Source organism: Arvicola amphibius, chromosome 5 (genome assembly GCF_903992535.2).
Source record: "Arvicola amphibius chromosome 5, mArvAmp1.2, whole genome shotgun sequence".
In the NCBI taxonomy this organism is placed as follows: Eukaryota; Metazoa; Chordata; class Mammalia; order Rodentia; family Cricetidae; genus Arvicola; species Arvicola amphibius.
Genome location: NC_052051.1, coordinates 147,927,054 through 147,946,736, shown reverse-complemented (window position 1 = coordinate 147,946,736; position 19,683 = coordinate 147,927,054). Strand labels below are relative to the sequence as shown.

At 47.4% G+C, this 19,683-nt stretch overlaps 1 protein-coding gene across 1 annotated transcript in view; it reads right to left on the bottom strand.

The window, feature by feature from the left end:
* Positions 1–19,683, bottom strand: part of Myo5b (myosin VB) — a 182,930-nt gene that overhangs the window by 35,401 nt on the left and 127,846 nt on the right. The window contains exons 22-27 of the mRNA XM_038329582.1: positions 14,784–15,017; positions 7,882–7,966; positions 6,446–6,579; positions 5,160–5,279; positions 4,053–4,190; positions 1,255–1,320 (exon numbers count right to left, since the gene is read on the bottom strand). Coding sequence (XP_038185510.1) covers positions 1,255–1,320; positions 4,053–4,190; positions 5,160–5,279; positions 6,446–6,579; positions 7,882–7,966; positions 14,784–15,017 — 777 coding nt within the window. The remainder of the gene's footprint in view (positions 1–1,254; positions 1,321–4,052; positions 4,191–5,159; positions 5,280–6,445; positions 6,580–7,881; positions 7,967–14,783; positions 15,018–19,683) is intronic.

Here is a 19,683-nt window from a genome sequence, read left to right as displayed (position 1 = left end):
CTCAGAGAACTTCACCTGACACGCTCTATAGTATTCCCTGGGAATGCAATATATGTTTTGAGCACATTTGGCCATGAAATTCTTTTTTGTGTTCATGCTGCGACTCTGTATGTATGATGTATGAATGTATGTATGTATGTATGTACATATGCATGTTTGTACATATGTAGTGCTGGGGATAAAAGACAGGACAAGTTCTCTATCACCAAGCTATGCCCTCCGCAAACTGACAGCTCTAAGCAACATGCTGTTAGTATGACTTCCTAAAGCCTTGTGTGTTTATTTTTTCTGTGACTGTCTAAGGACTTTAAAAAGTGATGTGCTTGTTCGAGTCACAAGATGACTGAGCCAAATCCTACTGGGTAGAACCTCCGTTATCCGAGTCCAGGGAATGCAGGCTCATAGCAAGTTGAGTGCTTCAACCAGAACGACGACGTATGTGACATGAATGACTCTTGAAGGCATTGAATAATAAACTGCCACAAGAAGACAGGTGTCACGAGCCCACTGTATGAGGCATCTAGAGTAGTGCAGAGAGACAGGAAGTAGAATGGTGTCTGACTGGGGCTGTGGGGAGGGAGGATGGAAATTTTTCAGTGGAGATAGGTTTGGTAAGATAAGCAGAATTACAAGGTGAACAATAGTGAGCTGCTTGTACATTATGGATGACTCCTCTATTACTGATCCTTATATACACTTAGAATTATGAAGATAGTAAATTTCATTATGTATATATATATATATATATATATATATATATATATATATATATAATCACAGTGAAAAATAGTTGGGAAATGGAAGCCACAGAAATGGTTCAAGGCTTTTTTTTGGGCAATGGCTATTAGCAAATTGTTGCTCTATTAGTGACCAGCAGACTGTTGAAACTGCCTCATTAGGAAGTCTTTGGGAGGGAAGGGCCTGGCCTGATGTCCCTTCCTTCTTCCTTGGGTCTGAAACCTCCGCTGTTCTACTTTGCCCTCTCCTGCCAACTCAGCATTTGCCACACAGGGAACCTCTGCCTTGCATCTGGATATTTTTCAAAGTGATTTTATTCCTGTGGCCACATTTTATTTTAACTGGGTTGTTTCAGGTAGGGGAGGGAGGCATGTGTTTCACTCCCCTTCATTTCCAAGGTAAGAGTGTGGAAGTGGAGGAATGCAGTCACTTGCCTATCACTCTCCTGGTGAGCAGACTGGCACTTAGGACCCAGTGTCCTGAAGCCCAGCTGTACCAGAGAACAGACAGCCTTACCTTCAGACTGTTGTAAGCCAGATCCGCATCGTGGTCCACATCTATGCCATTGTTCTGCTGTTCCATCTGCACAGGGAGGACAGAGAGGTAAGCACAGACCACAGGGTACACACACGCGCTGCAGAGATTTCTGACGGCAGCCGGACTTTCTCACTCTGCTTTTGCACGAATAGCTGGCAACCTCACCCTCCACAGCTGTATCCCCACCTCCTTCAAAAAGTAGCCCAGTATTCGGGCTTCCGTGAATCCCCCCAAAACAACTCCCTCCTTCCCCCACTGTATCACATTGCCCCCACGGGTGCTGACAGGATGGGTTAAATTATGCACCCCTAATACTTTTAAGTCCTAAGTTTCTCTCCCTGTGAATGTGACCTCATCTAGAGACAGGGTCTTAGGGGATGGAATGCAGTGAGTTCTAATGCACTAGGAGGGAGGAGCACACGGACAAGACAGCTGTACTAATATGGAGATGGGACTGGAGTCAGCTGCAAAACAAAAACATCAGACACCAAGAGAGAGGCGTGAGGTCAAGTCCTCCCCACTGCCTTCAGGGGACAGTCACATCAGAGCCTTCACTACTGACTTCTGGCCGCTGGAAGAAGAATGTATGTTTAGTCAGCAGCTGATTTGGTGGTATTTTGTCTCAGCACCTAGCTGTAAAACCTGGAAATTAATGCTGTTCTCACATTTTGGGGTGTGTACTCATGGGTCTATCTCCCAGGTAATTCAAAGCGCCTCAGACTGAATTGACGCTTCCTCTGTGACCTTCTAGGAAGGAACTGGCTCACAGTGGGTATGCAGTGAGCACAGCAGACTTCAGAATGCCAAAGCTGGTGGCTCTGGGCAGCAGTAACTGGAATAACAAGTCCACCAGGACTCAGGTCAGTCAAGGGCTCCTCTGGTTATGTAGCAGCCATTAGAGTTGAATTGGCTGTTGAAAAGGGGCCACAAACAACTTTCTAAGTGGCTAACCGCTTGGAGTGAGTTAATGGGGGACATCCCTGAAGAACACGGGCCTTTAGAACCAAAACCAAATAGACCACTAATAAAATTACCTAAGTCCTAGGAACCTGAAGTCCGGGTAAGGTTATCATTGCTGTGGATGGATTAGGATACCTGGGGTTTAGACTGAGCATCTTCTACAACCTTTTCCAGATGAAGAACACGTGCATTCGCTACCCTGTAAGCGGGGAAAAGCCATGCCAAGGTACCAACTTCTGCCTTGCCTTCCTCCATCACCATGAGCAGGGATGTGAATGACCTGAGCCAGCACTTCTGCTGCTAGGCAAGCGGCCTGTACTAGCATTCTGTGTGACATAGACAGGCTACACAACCCCTCTAAATGCTGAATACATGAGATTCTCAGAGAAAGAGGATAGTGCAGTCACACCCAAAGAGCCATGTAAGTCATGTTTCTAAGTACATGGTCTGTCAGAATCACTGTAGTGGACGAGGCACCTGTGCTGGGTCAGGATGGAGCAGTCTGACTAGTAGCCACAGAGGCTCCCCTCTCACTGGGTCTTAGTCACTCTACATGGACGGAGCACTCCACAGACACCTCTGTCAGGCTGTATTGGGTGCATGACTTCTATGGCTGGGGACCTAGATTATAGCTCTCTAGGTGGCTTAAGGTTCCTTCTGAAGCCTAGCAAGACTCAGAAACTTGATCTCTGGAATAGTAATCTCAGAGGATAATAGAGGCTCCATAATATTTCCTGCCATAGCCCTGTAGGCAACAACACACAGGACATAGTCCACTGGCCTTGCTTGGTGATTATATTTTGAGAGAGTCCCCTTTTCACTTAGTATCCAGACAAGTCAGTTCTGAAGCCAGGCTTCCATTTCTGAAGCGGGGAATCCAGAAAGGATGTCTTTAGGTACAGGAGAGCACCTAGGGACTCCTATGCCAGGCATATCTAATGCCACCCATTTCACACACATGGACCGCCTGTGACTTATGGTGGCTGATTTAAACATCCTTGACTTTGGATGGCACAAGAACAACTAATGGTCACTAGAAAGTGTCCTTCATTTTGAGCCTTGACCTTTATCCAGGCAGGTGATTTGCTGTCTGAGCCCCACTAGAGCCACAGAGCAATGGTAGCTCTCGTCATTCACACAGATCATGAGGGTGAACAGCCAGCACCCTACGGTGTGTTGGTGCTGAGTTCGTGTCTGGAAGCCTGGGGGACTAAAGAATCTTCTAACTGCACGTCTTCAATGGACAGTGGGTTTTGGGGGGTATGGCCTAAAGAGCATCTGTCTAGTATTTGGGTTGGGTTTGTCTCCAGACAGCTTTTGCTTGCCATTGGAAGAGTCACCTGTGTACCTAACACTTTCACTCCCCACTCCGAATCTATCGACCTGAGAGACTTAAATCCACCAAGCTTTACCTCCTCACTTACTGCTTATTAAGGTAAAAACAAAGCAAAGAAACCAAACAGCATAAATATCCCCAGGAATCTGACAACAAGCCACACACACCTGAGTCTGCACCGCTTCTGACTAGAAAGGGAAGAAAGGCTCTATGAAAGGAGCGTTCAGATACAGGTAGGGGGGCAAGGATGTGGGAGAGGGTCAAATCCCATGACAATTTTCAGTGTAGGCCTGAGAATAGATCTGCTGGTGGCACGGCCCAGAGCTGGACTTAAATCCCACGAGAAATACACAGGCTGTCAGTCACGGGCTCATAGGCTGCCACGGGCTCACAGAGCTGCCACGGGCTCACAGGCTGCTACAGGCTCACAGAGCTGCCACGGGCTCACAGGCTGCTACAGGCTCACAGAGCTGCCACGCACCTGCACTTTCTTGCTGTCCTGTTGCTCCTTTTCTAGCTGCAGCTGAAGCTTCTTCCTCTCCTGCTCCAGTTCCCGCACTCTCTTCTGAAGCTTCAGGAAGACGCTCATGTCCATCGCTGCCTTCTCTACACCAATCTCCTGCAAGGGGAGAGGGGTGCACAGAAGGTGGTTTCCACAGCACAAATGCTTCTGGGAACACACAATGCCTCGCTGCCCACCTTTGTGGCAGCCGTCTGTCTCCTTGTTCCTCCCCAACACCAGTCCTCGCCTCCAACACGAAGCCTGTGCCAAACCACTAGCATTTCTCCTAGGAAAGCTGGCGCTGCAGGCTTATTCTCGTCTAGATTAGATCTCTGTCTCAGTCATTTACATTCCTCTGGTGTGAGCCGCTTAAATGACCAATCACACATCCTCAGAACAAATGGACACAGGCATGGGCATTTTCTTTGGAAGCTAAAAGGGAATTCACTTCTGGAGAATGGTATTACACGAGAGAAACTAAATCTTAGGACACAGTGCTTCCTGATGCGGGATCACTGTGGCCACAGTCACTGTAAATGTGATACCAACAACTACCTGATTGCAACTTGAAATAACCAGTACCCTCCTTGCCATGAAGCCCGTGATCTTAATGCACCCAATTTCCAGTGTATTTCTATCCTTTCAGATTTCTGTCCGGATTTTACTATGCGGGTTATGTATGTGTACAAACACATGTCTGCTTATGAGTGGGTAATGTGTCTGAGTACATACGTAGCCTGTATTTAACTATGCTGTGTACATGTGTGGCAGCATGATCTTGTTCTACCTCATGTAATGAGTGCTTTGTGTTTGGCCAGCTCCGGATCTGCCTTAAAGAACATAGCCTCGGGGATGGCAGTGCTCATACCCTCATGGAAGCAGTATCTACACGAGTGCTGAGCTGTACATCTGACTGTGTGGCTTGCACAGTCTGTAAGTCCACTGCAACCCAGTGATCCTGTCCTCACTGTCCACCCCCGGACCCTCTGAGCCACCACCCATAGAGCAGGAATCTCTGGTGGGTAGTTCCACTCAGACAATGAACACGTTCCAAGCAGGACAGCTGCAGACAGTGCCCAGACTTACCTCCACTTGCTGAAGGGCATCCTCGGTGTCTCCAATCTCAGAAGTGGAAATGGAGGGGTAATTGGAGTCCGATTCTAAACTACTTTGATTTGAGGGGTTCTTCCTGTGGCCCGGAGTTTGCTGCTCAAGGAGGAAAAAGTGACCATTCATAACCAGCCTGTATTAATGAGAGCTAACTTCTCAAGGAGCGGCAGGCCCCGGACATCAGCCAACTGCCTCGCTTGTCACCAAGTTTGGGCAGCACTGCTCCTTGGAACACTGGATTAATAGCTATTCCCTTACATACTAGGCAAATGCTCTAATAGCTATTCCCTTACATGCTAGGCAAATGCTCTAATAGCTATTCCCTTACATGCTAGGCAAATGCTCTAATAGCTATTCCCTTACATGCTAGGCAAATGCTCTACTAAAGAGCCATGTGCCTGGCTCTTCCCTTGTCTCTGAATGCTTTACAACCCATAACACCCAGAAAGTGAGGGGGAGCAGCCCTTCACTCGCAGCTGTGCCCCCTGAATGTACACGGTGTACCCTTCTCCAGGCTCTTGAAAGGAATGCTGCAACCCTACCCGGAACAGCCTCTCCGACCACCCCGTTCTGCTCATGGAAATGGTAGTAATTAGAAATAGAGCTCACCTTCCATGCTAGTCACTGAAAAGGAACTTTCAGTTTATTTTTTGGCAGCCGGTTTGTCTTTAAGAGTGAAAACCGAGCTTGGTGGAATTTTTAGATTTCTATTTCAGTTCCTTTTCAGACTGCTTTCCTGGTTTCCATGCAACTAAGTTACTGATGTTGAATATGTATGTTGGGAGGGAGCATTCATATGTATGGGTAAATAAGAATGTCACATCTTGAAATGTCACAAAAATGTCTTGTATTTTTTTCAGAGATTAGGAGACCCAATCAGGCTCCAAGGGTCTCACTCCATCTGTGCCAAAGCAACTGAGGTCATAGCCTACCACACCACTGTCTCGACATTAGATTTCTCTAGAACAAGAAGCAGGACGGCAACATACACAAACAGGAAAATAATTCTTAGCCTCCTAAGATATCAGGAGAACCTCTGTGTTGAGAAAGGACATTCCCAGGAAGGGACCACTGGCAGCTGCCTAACAACAAGAGTTCCCATAGGAACGAAAGGATAGGTGGTCCTTGAACACATGCATGTTTGCTGAGCAGGGCAGTGCCAGACAGCAAGAGCTATACAGCCAGCTCGAGAAGGGCAGAAAAGGAAGCCATTTGCAGCAGGCAGAACAACTGCCTGCCTCCCTTGCCTTTAGGACAGTCACCTCGTCTCGCAGGTTCTCATATCTCTGCTCCAGCCGAGAGTATTCCTTCACGAGGTTCTGGTACCTGGACCTCTCCTCCTCCAGCTCCTTCTTCATCAGGAGGCTCTCCTCCACAGAGCTCTGGGAAAATTCAGCTGGAAAGCAGGCATGGGAAGCTGGCTTTCAGCAACTGAGGGGGATTCTCCAATGCGCATGCCTTGCTAGGAGCATTCTGACTAATCTCTTGCTAAGAGGCTGCCCACACAGGCTCATCCCAGAGGCTGTGGATGAGTCTCTCATTCTCCTACTCACCTACTGTGGAGTTGAGGAGGGGCTCATTGTTCTAAACTAAGGGTTCTGACAGGAAGAAGGGTGACCCTGCTCTCAGAGAGATGGAGAGAGAAACTCTCAATGCACACGAGCACCCCACCCAATCCGTGAGCTTGTCTCTCTTGTGACAACTGTCGTAAGGACTACTGGCAGCATTTCCAGCAGAACCAGGCTTCATTCTGAGCTCTCATCGCAATCCTGATCCTTCAGGTCTGTGGAGACCAGAGGTGATATAGGGAAAAGTGGGCTAGGAACCTAAGAAATCCAGATGGGTTTTATTCTCTTTCCAGGCTTGTATCCATAATAGTGGAAAGCAAGTTGTTTTTTTTTAGGGCAATTTGAAAGCATCTTATATTGTTCCAAGATCTTAGGCTGGTGAGGGGTTCTGAGGTTATGATGCTTGGCTGGCCTCTGAGATAAGGAAGAACCCTAAGGATAGGAGGAGATCTAGTTACACTGAGCAGACAAGAACTGAATTTATGTACTTTATTGTCCCCACCTCAGACAAGCGAGCCACAGGAATGGGTGGCAGCCTGAAAGTTGGTGAGCACTTGAGAGAGGCTCATTCAGGGTCTAATCAGAGGTCCTGTCCTTCAGCAAACATATTAACCATATAGTAGGAGACACAGGTGATAAGGATGAACAAGACCAATGTAAAAGCTGTGCACACTCAACCAAATAAAAAGAGCTCAGGAGGCAGAGGCAGGCGGATCTCTGAGTTTGAGGCCAGCCTGGTCTACAAGAGCTAGTTCCAGGACAGGCTCTAGAAACTACAGGAAAACCCTGTCTCGAAAAACCAAAAAAAAAAAAAAAAAAAAAAAAAAAAAAAAAAAAAGCTGTGCACACTCAACTGTGCTGAGCACCAGCTTAAGCACTTCACCTGCGTGTCCTGCTGACCCCTCCCATGAGCCCTACCAGGTCTCTTTCCTGTCCATTTTCAGGCGGATCCTTGCACAAGGTCCCAGAGCTGTGCAAAGCAGTGTCATGCTTCAAAGGAATGTCACAGCAGGAGGCTAAGATCCACAGTCCTTTCCTAGAGCTCCCCCTTAGCGAGTCCTTCCTCCTCCACGTCATCCAGGAGGCCAGGAAATCCGGGAAGAGGGATGCAAAGCTGGTCTGAAGCTTACCTTTGGATTGGCGTAGGATTTGGTTATTGAGGTGTTCCTTCTCATCCTTCAAGAGAGCATTTTCATGTTCCAGATCTGCAACTCGCTGAAAGAGATCAACAGGTGAAACAAAACCAGAAAAAAAAAAAAAAAAACCTTCCTTTGTGTGACAGAAGAAGATGAGGCTCCTCCAGAGGAGATGGAATTCTGATGCCCTACCTCCCTACCTAGGAAAACGGCTTCAACCAAAGCTACTTTCATTCTGAAGGGAAATTACATAGAGAGAAGAAATGCAAGCTCAGCAAGACAGAGCTGGTCAAAGTGCATGTGGTCATCCAGGACTCACAGGGACCCCCCCCCCCCAATGTCTCTGTTCAGCTCACATTCCCTATTGAGGAATGCATAGAAAAGACAGCCCTTTGTGCTCATCTCTCTTGCTGAATCATGAGCTAACAAAGCTGAGTCTTGGGAAAGCCAGAAGCTCACGATGGTCACATCATCTCTGGGCTTTGACCTACTTGCCCTTCCCTGCCTCACTGGACCAGTGCTCCAGATTCTGAGAGAGGGAGACACATTTGGTACCAATATCCAGATCTAAGCCCAGCGTGTGACTCCTAACAACACTTTAAGGGAATATGGGGTGATGGAAATTGGTGGGTCATCGGTAAACACTGTGCTTAAGAAAATGGGTTCAACCAAAGGTGACTATGACCACAATAAATAAATAAGGAAAAGAGACAACTTTAAAAAAAAACCTTAGAACTTCTGAAGAGAAAAAAAAATCATGATTATAGAAATATTTGTGTTTTTAAGGTAACAATTCAGATTAATGTTATAAAGACTTTGAAATCATTAGTTAGTATGAAGCATGAAATAATATCCAAGTAACCCAAAATCCCACTTATAATTATGTACCAAGAGGAATCAAAACCTAGTCTCCATAAAAACCTGTACAAAGGTGACTATAGCAATATTACTCATGGTATTCAAAAAGTAGAAACAACTAAATGCTAATCAACAAATGGCCCAATGGCATGGCCATATGGTGACATATGATTTAATAATAATAACTGAAATACAGTGGCCAGTGAGGTGACTCAAAGGGTAAAGACTCTTGCTGGCAAGACTGAAGACCTGCCTGGAGAGATGCGACAGTGGCATGAAGGTTCGTGGGGTAACCAACAGCTTTCTGCGGTGATATGAGGTCTGTCCCACAGGAAGGATTTCAAGGGGTATTAGAAATCCATGACTAAGAGTGCAGGCCCTGAGCGGGAACTTATTGTTGTTTAGCTAAGTGGTCATGCTGTCAAACTACCTTCTAGATACTTAGGTTTATACCCATAGATTTTTGTTTCTCATAACTTTGGTCAGAGAAGCTTCTTTTTTGCATTGGTAGCAGTTGATGCAGATTTATGACTGGTCAAAATGCCAAGTTTAAGTAATTGTCAGTGTTGGCTGTGGATGGGTCTCCCATCTCCAACAGCTCAGCCCCTGTCTATCCAAGGCTCGGGGAACACCATGGAAGAATGGGTGGAGAGAATGCAAAAGCTAGAGGATGGGGAGGAGAGCTGTAAAAATGACACGGTGTGACCATTACTACATTAACTTGCAGCAACTGTGGGTACCTGCACAAGAGGAGGGCAGTCAAAATCCCAGCGCGGAAGGGGCAGGGGACTCAGGGAAGGAGAACACGGCCCCTGGGAGGTTGCCCAAGCCCCACTGGATGTCCCCATACCCATCTATATATGGGCAGTACTAATTGGACTCAAGGAGTTACAAAAAACAAGAAAAAAAAAAGAGGACATGAAGTTTCAGAGTATGGGGCACCAGGAGGAGTTGGGAAGAGATAGTAGTAGGCACACTTAAAGAATACATTAAAAATATTCTAAAATAAAGGGGTGAGATGCTGTGCCAGAGGGAAGGGTCTCTGCCACCAAGCCTAATTATCTGAGCTCAATTCCAGATGGTAGGAGAGGACTGACTCTTAAAAGTTATCCTCTGACCCCCTCCCCTCCCACACACACACTGTGACAACAGTGATGTTAAATATTTATGTAGTAGAATCCTAACACAAAAGTTAAAATTAACATCCTTTGGATACTTAAGCATATTGGAAATAATGGCTAAAACTTGCATCTCCGGGATAATCTGGGGGATGTGCTCTAGTTCATCATTCCCAAGCTCCCGGAGCCTTCAGTGCTGAAGACAGTTGCCTGGAAGTTTCACAAGCTACAACTGTTCCCGAGCTCACAGAGTGCTCCCAGGTCCTTCCCCGTCCTCTCTGCCAAATCCTTCCTACCCTCTCCTCCTGGCTGCTCAGCCACTGCAGAAGTCCTCAGGGCTCGCTCTCAGCACACTCAGTTGTCCTCTTAGAGAGGCACCTCTGACCGTCACGCATGACCCATACCCCTACAGGTCACTTTCCATACCCTTTGCTCTGCTCTCTCTTGCAGCACATGATGGGTTATCATGGACTCCGGTCTCTACCTTCTGTGTCCTAAGAATGACTTTATTTTTTTCATCCCACTGTGTAGAATAGTCTCTAACACACACAGCACTCAATGAACACCTGTGGAGTGAAGGACAACGACTTCTATCATCCTGTGGCAAGACCTGTCGTCCACAGAGATGAGTTAAAGCCCTTTCTAATAATTGTCAGCCTTTTCATGAAACCACAAATCCTGAGCCAATGAAAATGCAACTCCGAGTACAGCAGGCCCAAGAATCCCTGTGCTGAATATTGAGAAGACTCAACACATGAGAGCCCAGTACTCTCTCCAGACAGATGCCTCTGTTTCCATTCAGCAAGACCTCAGACCTAAGGCCACATACTGGAATCACCCAAGGAAACCAACCAGTAGGGGTGGATTGTCACGCCACCTCCTGCGGAGTCTGTGTGATCTCTCATATAAGATGTGGCACAAGCTTCAAGGAAGAGTGCCCGCAGAGAAGGTGTGTGTGCTGTGCTTCCTGCATTGGAGCCCTTGCACTTTTGGCATTACCTGCTTATGTTCTAAGGAATGCAGTCTGGTTTCTTCTGGAAGGGAAGATAGTGTGTTTTAGTTTCCAGAGTCTACTGATGAGATATCACCATAACAGGACTATATGATGCTAATGGAGGAAGATGGGTTAATATTCAAGGGGAAAAGGTTCCCAAGTTTAATCTGGTGCTTAGTAAATAAAGAACAAAAGGCAAACTTAATTAAGCAATTAAGACAGATTCAGCAAAAATGGGATAAGGATAGAAGAGAGAGATAAATGCCTGTAATGTCTTGAGATTGGTTTTGGGGAAGGTTTGGAAAGGAGTTAGAAATATGGAGAAGGAGAAGGAAAGAAGAAGTTCTTCTGCATAGATGGCAGAAACATAAAAGACTGTAGACTGTGTGACTGTTAACCACAACCACTTGCCCTTAGCTCAGAATGCCATGAACTTATAGCCTAGATAAAGATTTATATCAAAACTAATGCCAAGCCATGTGTAGCATGACCAATTACAGACTCACACCAGGGAACGTCTGTCTGATGAAATTCTATTCTCATGTATCTGATATAATGATTCTAAGAATAATCTGTATCACATGAAAAAACAATACATGCTGTTAAGCAATCTTTTCTGTATAAAGGATGAGACTCATGCCTAGTAAAGACGCATTGAGATGCAATTCCTTTGAGTCTTGTGTCTGTCATTCGCGGACTCCTTACCCACCTATTCCTGAGACCCTGTCCCGTCGGTTCCAGTGCCCTGGCAGAGCTGGTCCATTGCAGTGGATCGTGACTGATAAGGTGAAAGAACGTACAGCCTATGCACCAGCCTAAGGGCACAGAACCTAGGACCTACCAGACACCCGCAAAGTGCCAAGGATGCCTCAGGGTCAAGCAGCTACAGGTCACTTTTCCCCTCCCACTGAACCTTGTACCAAGGTAGGTTCTGTTCAGAGCCTGTTCTGAATCAGGAGCACATGATGGTTTGAAAGAAAATGGCCCCAAAGAGAGAGACACTATTTGGAGTAGGTGTGACCTCGTTGGAGGAAGTGTCACTGTGGAGGTGGAACTTGAGGTCTCCTATGCTTGTTACACCCAGAGTCACAGTTCACTTCCGCTGCCTGCAGATCAAGATGTAGAACCCTCAGCTCCTTCTCCAGCACCATGTCTGCAGCATGCTACCATGTTTCCTACCATGATGATAATGGGACAAACCTCTGAAACGGTTCGGCAGTCAAATTTAATGTTTTCCTTTATAAAATCTGCTGTGGTCATGGTGTCTCTTCACAGCAATTGAATCCGTAACTAAGACAGAGCCATTGCCTCCATGACAATGGCAGCCCAAGGAGCCACCTCCCTTGTAAGTAACAAAGCCACACAAAACAGCACAGTTGCAATGAGGGTGGCCAGGGAGGGATGCTGAGGCTTACACAAGGAACAAAAGGGACAACGTTAAGAGCCGTAGGTAGGACTACTCTATGGAGAGGCCCAAGTAATGTCTCCCTTAGAAAATGACAACCTGGGCTGTGACAGGAGCAGCTCCATGCTCTGCGGACACAGCGATGAATTCCCGACTCCTAAGGGCTAAGGCAGAGGAGTAATGTGGCCTACTAGGTGAAACCATCGGAGGTGGCAGCCCCAAGTGTTTCAGGATGCCAGTTCCAATACAGCACTTGCAGTTTCTGCTGACAGAAACATCAAACCTATTAATTAAACATCTGCCGCCGCTGGCTCCGTCTCATCCATCTCACTCAAGGCAGAGAAAGCCCCTGGACATGACCCGGAGAAAACCAACTGTCTCATTAGTCAGCATTTGTTCAGGCTGGATGCTGCCCTTTCTAAATATTAAACCTCAGCCAGGCAGACCCGAGAATAGAAACAGGAGCCGGCTGCCCCTTTACCATTCTCCAACCAAAGGAGCAAAGTGTTCGACAGACCATTAGAGAAAGGAAAATGTCCCTCGTCCCATTTTTCTATTTCCTAGAAAGAGTGGATCTTCCCTTTTAATGGATCATTTTATTCCAGCATCGTTTGAGGGTTGTTAACATAGGCTTGTATTTGTTTGGATTTAGAGAAGAGGATTTTAGCTAGGTATATTGGCGCATATTTTTTTATGCCAGCACTCAAGAGGCAAAGGCAAGTAGATCTCTGTGAGTTTGAGGCTATGTTGGTCTACATAGCAAATTCTAGGCTAGCCAGGGCTACATGGTGAAACACCATCTCAAAAGATGGGGAGCAGGTATCTTTGCTCCAACTATTCCCTGTAGTGCCCTGGACATTTCCTTGCCAGTTCCAAGCTCCAGTTGTCTTCAATCTCCAGGCCTTCAGGCTCCTAGGCAACAGCCATTTCTAAAGGAGAGCAGGACGGGCTTGGCTTCTCTGCTTGGCTTTGCCAAGGAAGTTTTCATGCAATAAACCCTTATCTACCTTTGGATGGAAACCCAGCTATTTTAGGTGCTCCGAGGCAGCAATTCAAAATTTTTGTGGGAACCAGGGAAGAGAAATGAAAGTTCATAATTCTCAGCTATGAGGAAGAAGCAGGGTAGTGTAAGAGCCAGCAGGGACTACAGAGCAGGATTTAAGTCTTCTGTTCAGTTTAGAGAAACATACAGAATGGCATGTGCTGGCTAATACCAGTTCAGAAGCAGCCTTAGAGACGATCAGTGTAGGGCCCAGCCATGATAAGCTTAATGGAGGCCTGAGTCTCAGTAGTTTACCCTGAGGCAATAACTGATTACAAAAGGACCACAAACTGAGATTACCCAGGCAGCACCCAGGAACAGACCATCCAAAGGAAATTCCTAACGTTCCAACCATTGTAGATAGGATCACCTGCCAGCACAAATTCACCAAGATATCCCTAGACAAATGTCAGCCAATCAGAGGTCCTGAACTTTAGAAACCCCTCACCCACTCCTTTACTACTATAAAAACCCACTCTAACTGAGCTGCCTTTACTACTATAAAAACCCACTCTAACTGAGCTGGGACTCTCCAATTATTCCAACTCGTTGTACATGCGGAGAGACTGAGTTTGCAAACTTGTATAAAATAAAGGCTCTTTGTTTTTGTCTCCTTGTTGGTTTTTGGGAGACTTCACAAATCTGGGCATAACAATCAAGGCCATGAGTCAATGTGTGTTTATGTATATACAAACACACCTACACATGTGCACTATGACCAGTAGGGGTTCTTGCACACTCGACAATAGAGCGTAGGCATTAGGGTCAGTATTTCTGTGTCTCTGCCAGCATTGTCTACCCCAGTTTCAGAGCTTTTATTCCAGTACTAACCAACACCGACTCTTTCCTTTCTCAGGTTCTCAAGTCGTCACGAGACTCTGTATGATGGACAGATACTAAACATGTGGATCTGTCCTATATATGTACTATTTTCCCTCTAGCTAGGTTATGATAAAGATGGGGAGAGAACACAGTCAGCCCTGCATTGTGGGACTTTCCTAGTCCAGAAGAACTTCTTTGTAGCTGAACATCTGGAACAGTGGAAACAACCTCAGGAAGTCCCGTTTCATGGACTGGGAGAAAGCCTTACAGACCAGAGCAGGAAAGTCAGGCTACAGGCAGCAGAGCAGACTCCCTGAAATACATGATTTCCTGGAGGGAGTGATAGCTGGCTGCCAGAACACCTGTCATCTCTCGCACTTAGGACTAGATCTGTAGGGTTGACCTGGGAGTTGCCTCCAAGCTTTAAGAAAGATGAGCAAAGACAGACAACCATTTACTCTCCCAATGGATGCCAGTGTTTAGTGCAGCTCAATCAACACTTGCTCAGGGAGTAGACATTTGTTGTATGACCCAGAAGCATAGCCAGTTACGAAGTGAAGAAGGGTGGCTTGTCTGGGGTGGGGGACACAGCCCTGGAAATCAGCACAATTTCCCAGCATGAAGCCCACGCACCCTGCTCCCCAAGTCCACGCATACCTTTCTCAGCTCGTTATTCTCCCTGCTGTGGGCATCTTCTAGGACCTTCCGCTCTGACTGAGCCCTCTGTAGTTCAGTGCGCAGGCTCTGCACCTCCTCCTGCAGCTGCAGGCTGGTATCGGCCTCCTGGTTCTGCTGGTAATGTGCCAGCTCCCTCTTCAGCTTCTCCACCTCCATGGCATGTGTGGAGGTGACCACCGACAACTGCTCCGACAGAGTCTTGAACTCTTTGTTCTGTAGAGAGCATCGGCAGATCCGGGGGAGGAGGTAAAGAAAAAGAGATGGTTATTGAGTCACAAAACATTGTGAAGGTCACCAGAAAAGGGTTTCTAGGGCAGAATGAACTCGCAGAATCATTGCATGCCCAGACGTTCTTCTGCCGTCTCCCTAACATTTTAAACTTCCATTGTGAACCCAGAAGTAGATGGAGCCACAAACAGCAGCACTGACATTGAAACAGTGCAGGGAAAACACGTGAGTGCTCACAGAGTAGGTTGGCTGGGTGCAGGAATAGTGGAGCCAGCCTCCTGGATCTGCAGTCTTGGCCCCTTAGGGTTCCCCAGCCTTTCACATCAAGCCCTCCAGGCCTTGGACTTACTGGCACAGAGTTGTAACCTAATCCTCTCCTCTGAGACAAAGGACCCCTTCAGCATCCCCCTCTTTCAAAGAGGCCCTCCAAGGGGCCCCAGGATTTCTCTTGCCACCTGTCAGCATGGCTCACACCACACAACTCTCACTGGAGAGACTGACATCTGACAACACCCACCCACAGGGCGTGTACCCAATCAGCAGTCAACTTATGTGTGTGCATCAGACCCCGAGAACCTGCTTCCAGGATCAAGTTCAGTGTAAATGACAGGCTGGGAGAATTGAGAGGGGGTGAGGTAGAGTGGTCAGTGGGGAGAGGAGGAGCAGAGGAAGGAGAGCCCTGAATCAGCAGGCAAGCAGCGCGCATTGATCGCTCTTCATTGCGGTGTGTGCTCCACAGAAACTCCAAGCAGCACAGAGCCATCGGCTAAACTGCCATTTGCCCAGGACATCAGGAATTGAGTAATTCACAGAGAAATTAAACCTCACAGGAACTCTCAAGGAAAAGCTGCTGGCATCTACATAGCAGCACACAGATCAAGTGCTGGGTTTGCATATGCAAGCCGTGCATTCCTTGTGTGCAAGATTCCCCACACTCTGTGAGCTCTAGGTACAGCTTTCTCCTCCCTACACCTGTCTTGTTGCCAGCCTCACCTGGAGAGTCTAGAGAAATCCAATTATGCAGCATCTATTTAGAAAGCTCAATACCTGTGTGAATTGCTCACCAGGGTCTGAGTCTAAACTGGAGGCAGAGGGTCTCTGCACTGGCAGAGGGCATGCTTGGCTAGCTACTCTTTGTCTTCATCTCTGCTCCAAGATGTATGTTAGCTCAGATCAGTTGTCAACTCCTGCTGGCCTGCCTGGGCCAGACCAACAAGAGTAGAGAGGTGGCTGAGGTCCTTAAAGAGAGCTGACTGGAATATGAAGAGATTAGCACACGGTGGTGGAGGCAGGGGATGCAGGCACATCTTGCCCTGCTATGGTCAAATATGTCACTTTGGAATGCTGATGGTTATGGAAGGCCCAGCTTCCCTGATCCTGATGCTACCAGAGATCAGACTCAAACACCGGGGAAGAAAACAGACCTATTCTTGAGCTCATCTTGTCCATGGCCCTCTGGGTATCTGAGTCAGTCACCCACTCTTCTGTGGTCCACTTCTCCCCATATAAACTACGGGCAGGAGAGATTTCCATCTTAGAAGGGAGGGAACAAAAGTAAAGTCTTATCTGGCATGTGCCACATTGTCACTGCTTGGTAACTGTTGGTGAACCTCAGGGCCTGTGTTCTGTATGGAGTCCCTTTGGCTGCTGCTCAGAGGCTTCTGCACCTGCCAGTTCCCACTCCCACTCGTCAATATCACCCTGGTCACTCCAACAGCCCCCACACTTGGCGTCCTGTAGCTGTATGTTTTGGGTCTTAGGCATAAGAACCACACAATCAGACTCACTGTGGTTCCCAGTCAGACGTGGGCTGGTGTGGGAAGAGGGAAAATCATTGCAAGAATCTTCGTGGTGAGGTCACCACCTACTGCAGATGCTATCACTGCACCTCATTTATGCTCACCAAACACCACCCTCAGGGAGGGAGACAAATAGCCCCCACATAGTTCACAGCTGGGAAACTGGGGCACAGAAAGGCCCTAAAGCTGCAACTTACAGCAGACTGTTTTTCTAACATACGTGGATACCCTTGGGAATCATAAAATATGAACAAATGTAACATTTACTGAGTGGCTATGAACTATCTTGAATCAAAATGATTTAAAGGCCACTGACTGAACTATTGATTTGGGCTACATTTTTTTTTTCAGGTAAAATATTTAAACACAACCTATGGTCACAAGGGCCTAAGAATCTTGAGTTCTATTACAAGAAACTGTGAAATCTGGCCCATGCCACTTTACCACACTGGCAGAGCTAATGGGCTACCTGTCATTTTGGTGGAGCCATGTCATACCAGAGGCTAATACTAGAGACACTGTACGACAATTTCCGGATGATCCCTGTTTCTCCTGCCGAAGGACACTGTGAAGGAGGTGGCATGTGACTTCTGAGACCAAAAACCCATAAGAGAAGTGTGTTAGCACCAGGGACAGCTCCATACTCCTCACCACCATGTTTCTCCCTGAGGGATTCTCATGTGACCCTGTCCTGTTGAGTCCTCACATGCTCAGTGTCAAATGGAGTTTGTCTTTTTTTTTTTTTTTAAAGTTGGGGCCCACAGCCTTAAGGCATGTATTTGGGATGTTCATATCCCCTGGTTTTGCCTTTCGGTTTCCTTCTCATGGTGGTGGGAATACTCCCAGTAGACTTCTGTCTCCTGTGGCTAGGACACTACCTCCTGTGTCATGCTATTCTGACAGGTGTCTTGGGATGCGTTGTCTCTGCTGTCCCTGGCTATGTAGATCTTTTCCTTCTGGCTTAAAGACTGTAAAGAGGGCAGCTGTCTAGATTAGCTCCAGGAGTCAGAAGAAAAAAGACACCCAGCTCATTTCCCAATAGCTGGTCTGACCACCAAGAGCTCTCCAGTACTCGTGGTACTCATGTGTGTACTCATGTGTGCTCATGCCTCCCCCACATGCGTGTCACACATTGTTCACCAGCCCCGAGGACTGGATACTTTCATGAGCATGACCCCAAATCTACATTAGGATCTCTGTTTGTACTGAAGGGCATTCCCCACACGTCCCAATGGGAATGATCTAGGAGCCCAGCCAGATGGCAAAACCTGCCTGAAAGCAGCTTGCCATGTTTCAGTCCCAGCCAGGCTGCCCACTGGCGGTGTGACTTTCGGTACGTTACTTACCCTTAGTGTACTCAGGATTAACATGTGGGTAAAAGTAAATACTTAGCCCATAGGTGTGGTGAAGATCAATGAGTTAATGTGTGGGAATAGTGTCTGGCATGAGAGTCACATGGGGAACAGTGTGAGAAAGATCTCATGTGTCCCCTGATCACCCGCCGCATACAGGAAGCCTTGCCCAGGGTGACAACATCTGTCGTTGCTCACAGATGTTTGCCAAGCAGGAAGTTTAAGGCAAAAAAACTTCCTTTAAAAATAGGCCTTCCAAATCTACTTCTCCTGATGTTCAAGTATGTGGGGGTGTAAAATACTATGCTATTTTTATCCTCTGAAGTTGACTTCACACATCAGCAAGGCTGGTGCTGAGCACTATCTGCAACCAGGGTCAGGGTGGCCTGCAGCACACAGGTTCCTCCTAGTGGGGACAGCGGCTTCAGTCCCTTTGTCCTCCTGGCCACATTGTGCCTAGGAGACTGTGAAATGGCCACTGGCCCTGGCAGCCCTGGCAGACACAGAGGACACTGTGGTGCTTGTTGTTTTAGCATAACTCTTCCCTAGTCACTGACTCCCTGGCTTGCTGTGTCAACACAGGCTGACAGGGGTAGGGACTGAGCATCCCCAGCTTGCACTGGGAGGGCTGTCTTTCCATACCATCAAGCTAGCACTCTGGATAACTCCCGGAGTGTGTGTGTGTGTGTGTGTGTGTGTGTGTGTGTATGAGCATGCACGTGTACACACACACACACACACACACACACACAGAGAGAGAGAGAGAGAGAGAAAACACCAGCTCTTCCCAGAAGCCTGGTCTCTACCCAGAGTAGGAAAGCAAAGTGTTCCCTGTCAGCTCTCTCTACACTGGGGCTCATGTGTTGGATGACTAGCTCAGCCAAAAAATGGTTCCTTTTACTGGGAATGTGACTCAGCTGGCAGAGTGCTTGTCTTGCAGCATGAATTCTGTGGTTGAGCCCCAGTGTAGCTTAAAACAGCCTGGTAGACCAGCCCTGTGATTCCAGCACTTGGGAGGTAGAGGCAGAAAGATCAGAGGTTCCAGGTCATTCGTGGCTACACAAGGAGTTGCAGGCTAGCCTAGACTACACGAAAGTCTATCTTAAAAAAACAAAAAAGACTCACCTATTTTCCTGTCCCAAGGCTATGAGAGGGTAAAACTGCCTACTACAGACCAGGTACAGTAAGGTCAGGGGAGCTCCACTGCCATGCCTGGTGGCCCCACTGCGAAGCTTTTCTTTTCCCCACATCCACGCCATGTGCACCTCACATCCGTTCTCTCCTTGCTTGTTTGGAAGCCTGGTCCTGCAGTCACTTTGACACAGCCAGAGCCCTGTTATGGCGAATCTCTTTTCCTCTCAGGAAGCCTAACTCAGTAACAAAGACTAGGACCGGCTCATGGGTGATGGCTGGAACCAAGAAACCAGCACCTTCCTCATGCTAGCTGGGGGCTGAGACCTGGTGAGACTTCGGTCTTCTGTGGCTTTGCTAAGATAGTTG